A 3230-nucleotide genomic window follows, 5' to 3' on the forward strand; every position below is an offset into this window, starting at 1 on the left:
CTTTAAGTTGCTTCCTCTTTGGGCAAGATGCCTCTGCTTGCTTGTGTACATAAATACAGGTAGTCCATTTAGTGGCCGTTTGAAGTTAAACATTAATGAAAAAGGTGATCTAGGACCATTTTTCACACTTATGACCATTGCAGCATCCCCCCAGTCACGTGATCAAAATTCAGACACTCGGCAACTGACTCATACTTATGACGGTCGCAGTGTCTCCTGGGGTCACGTGATCCCCTTTTGCAACATTCTGACAAGCAAAGTCAATGGGGAAGCCAGATTCACTTAACGACCGTGTGACTAATTTAACAACTGCAGTGATTCACTGCATAACCGTGCACGGTTGTAAAATGGGGTAAAACTCACTTAACAAATGTCTCACTAAGCAATGGAAATTTTGGGGCCCAACTGTGATCAGAAGTTGTGGATTACCTGTATAGAGATATTATACAGAGGCTCCAGTTAGTCCAGAATGCAGCTGCGCAGGCGGTGATGGGAGTGACTCATCGCTCCCATGTAACGCCGCTGTTGCGCGAGCTACACTGGCTGCCGGTGGCTTTCCGGGTGCGCTTCAAGGTGTTGATTATCATCTTCAAAGCGCGCCATGGCATCGGACCTGGTTATCTCCGAGACCGCCTTCTGCCGCAGATTACCTCTCATCGGCCGATACGCTCCCACAGAGAGGGTCTCCTCAGGGTGCCGTCAGCCAGACAGTGCCGGCTGGCGACCCCCAGGGGGAGGGCCTTCTCGGTTGGAGCCCCCACCCTATGGAACGAACTACCCCCAGAGATCCGGGTGATCCCGGATCTCCCCTCCTTCCGCCGCGCCCTCAAGACATGGCTATTTCAGCTGGCGGGACTGGCCTAAGGGGTATTTTAATCTGGTTTTTTAAAACAATTTTAAAAAGAAATGGCCAATTAATATTTTGTTTTAATTACTTTTTAAATTTAGTATTTATTGTATTATGTATTGTTTTAAATGGCTGTAAGCCGCCCTGAGTCCGTTGGGAGAAGGGCGGGGTAGAAATTAAATAAAAGTAAAAGTAAAAGTATTAATCTACCTTTCCAGATGTGGGCCAGGCACATCAGATCTGCCAGTGCTTGGCTGCTTAAAGATGGGTGGACCTCAACTCCCCGGCTGGAGAATTCTGGAAGTTGAAGTCCACACAACTTCAAGCTTCCCTGGTCGAGAAACACTACAACAACTTCTTCCCCAGACTGGCACCATTCAAATTTCTTGGATTAGGTCCCATAATCCACAGCCAGCACAGATTTTGGGCAGTACCATTCTAACCTATTGGGAAGCACCCTGTTCCAAGGGGTTGTTCCAGACCAAGATCCCAACAAACACAGAGTCACACAGAGTTTGGAAAATAACAACAATAATAGAGTTGGAAGGGACCTTGGAGGTCATCTAGTCCAACCCCCTGCTCAGGCAGGAAACCCTATACCATTTCGGACAAATGGCTGTCCAGTCTCTTCTTAAAAACTTCCAGTGTTGGCGCAATCACAACTTCTAGAGGCAGGTTGTTCCACTGGTTAATTGTTCTAACTGTCAGGAAGTTTCTCCTTAGTTCCACGTTGCTTCTCTCTTTGGTTAGTTTTACATCCGTTGCTTCTTGTCCTGCTTTCTGCCTTGACTCCCTGTTCTTTGTGGCAGCCGCTGAGATACTGGAACACTGCTATCCTGTCCCCCCTCGTCCTTCTCTTCATTAAACTAGACATACCCAATTCCAGCAACCGTTCCTTGTATGTTTTGGCCTCCAGTCCCCTGATCATCTTTGTTGCTCTTCTCTGTACTCTTTCTAGAGTCTCAACATCTTTTTTACATCGTGGTGACCAAAACTGGATGCAGTATTCCAAGTGCGGCCTTACCAAGGCCTTGTAAAGTGGTATTAATACTTCACGTGATCTTGATTCTATCCCTCTGTTAATGCAGCCCAGCACTATGTTGGCTTTTTTGGCAGCTGCAGCACACGGCTGGCTCATATTTAAGTGATTGTCCACTAGGACTCCGAGATCCCTCTCACAGTTACTACTATTGAATAAGGTACCCCCTATACTATACCTGTACATTTGGTTTTTCTTGCCTAAATGTAGAACCTTATTTTTTTCACCATTGAATTTCATTTTGTTAGATAGCGCCCAGTGTTCAAGTCTGTCCAGATCCTCCTGTATCTTAAGCCTATCTTCTGGAGTGTGGACCACTCAGTAATCACCCAGTCGCTCGGACTACCCACCTGTGAACTTGTTGGCATGATAAAAGAGCAGGGTGATGCCATCTCTCTGGAACTTCCATTCCTGACGTGTCGGGTTGGGTTGTGACTGTATGGCTTTGCAGGGCAGGCTCACCCCTGGGAAGAGAAGGAAGGCATGAGAGAGGCAGAAAAGAGGCCTTGCACCAGGGCTGCCAAGCTAAATTAATATGGGCTGGGAAAAAGAATGCATAATATAGAATACAGGTAGCCCTCAACTTACAACAGTTTGTTTGGTGACCATTCAAAGTTACAACAGCACTTAAAAAAGTGACTTATTATCATTTTCCCCATGGTCACATGATCAAAATTTGGATGCTTGGCCACTGGCATATACTTATGACGGTCACAGTGTCCTGGGGTCACGTGATCGCCTTCTGAGACCTTCTGACAAGCAAAATCAATGGGGAAGGCAGATTCACTTAACAACCGGGTTACTAACTTAACAGCTGCAGTGATTCACTTAACAACTGTGGCAAGAAAGGTCGTGAAATGGGGCAAAACTCACTTAACAACTGACCCCAGGACACTGCAACCATCATCAATACCTGCCAGTTGCCAAGTGTCTAAATTTTGATCATGTGACCATGGGGATGCTGCAATGGTATGAAAAATGGTCATGAGTTGCTTTTTCAGTGCTGCTGTAACTTTGAACGGTCACTAAATGAATAATAAATAAATAAATGACTTATAAGTCAAGGACTGCTTGCATGTGTAAATGTGTTGTTAATTGGGCTGCAACAAGCAACTCTGGCTCTACCAATACAAACTTGTTCAGAACAATTTAGCCTAGCAAGGCTTATACAGGTAATGTCATGGTTCCGATAGATGAAACCCATCAAAAGAAATGCAAGGCAAGAATTCTTCCTTAAAGAACATTTTATTCAGGAAACAAAGTATCGGCACTACATAGTTGAACCCAAAACTAATTTCCCTTTCCCCCATACAAAGTAACAAATTGCAACTCCCACCCCAACAC

The 3230-nt window shown here is 45.4% G+C and overlaps 1 protein-coding gene across 1 annotated transcript in view; it reads right to left on the reverse strand.

Moving 5' to 3' along the window:
- F11R (F11 receptor) overlaps positions 1 to 3230 on the reverse strand; it is a 33772-nt gene that overhangs the window by 11517 nt on the left and 19025 nt on the right. The window contains exon 3 of the mRNA XM_015824831.1: positions 2237 to 2350. Within this exon, the coding sequence (XP_015680317.1) occupies positions 2237 to 2350 (114 nt within the window). The remainder of the gene's footprint in view (positions 1 to 2236; positions 2351 to 3230) is intronic.

This window comes from Protobothrops mucrosquamatus, unplaced genomic scaffold, assembly GCF_001527695.2.
Source record: "Protobothrops mucrosquamatus isolate PMUCROS unplaced genomic scaffold, P.Mucros_1.0 scaffold2371, whole genome shotgun sequence".
NCBI lineage: Eukaryota > Metazoa > Chordata > Lepidosauria > Squamata > Viperidae > Protobothrops > Protobothrops mucrosquamatus.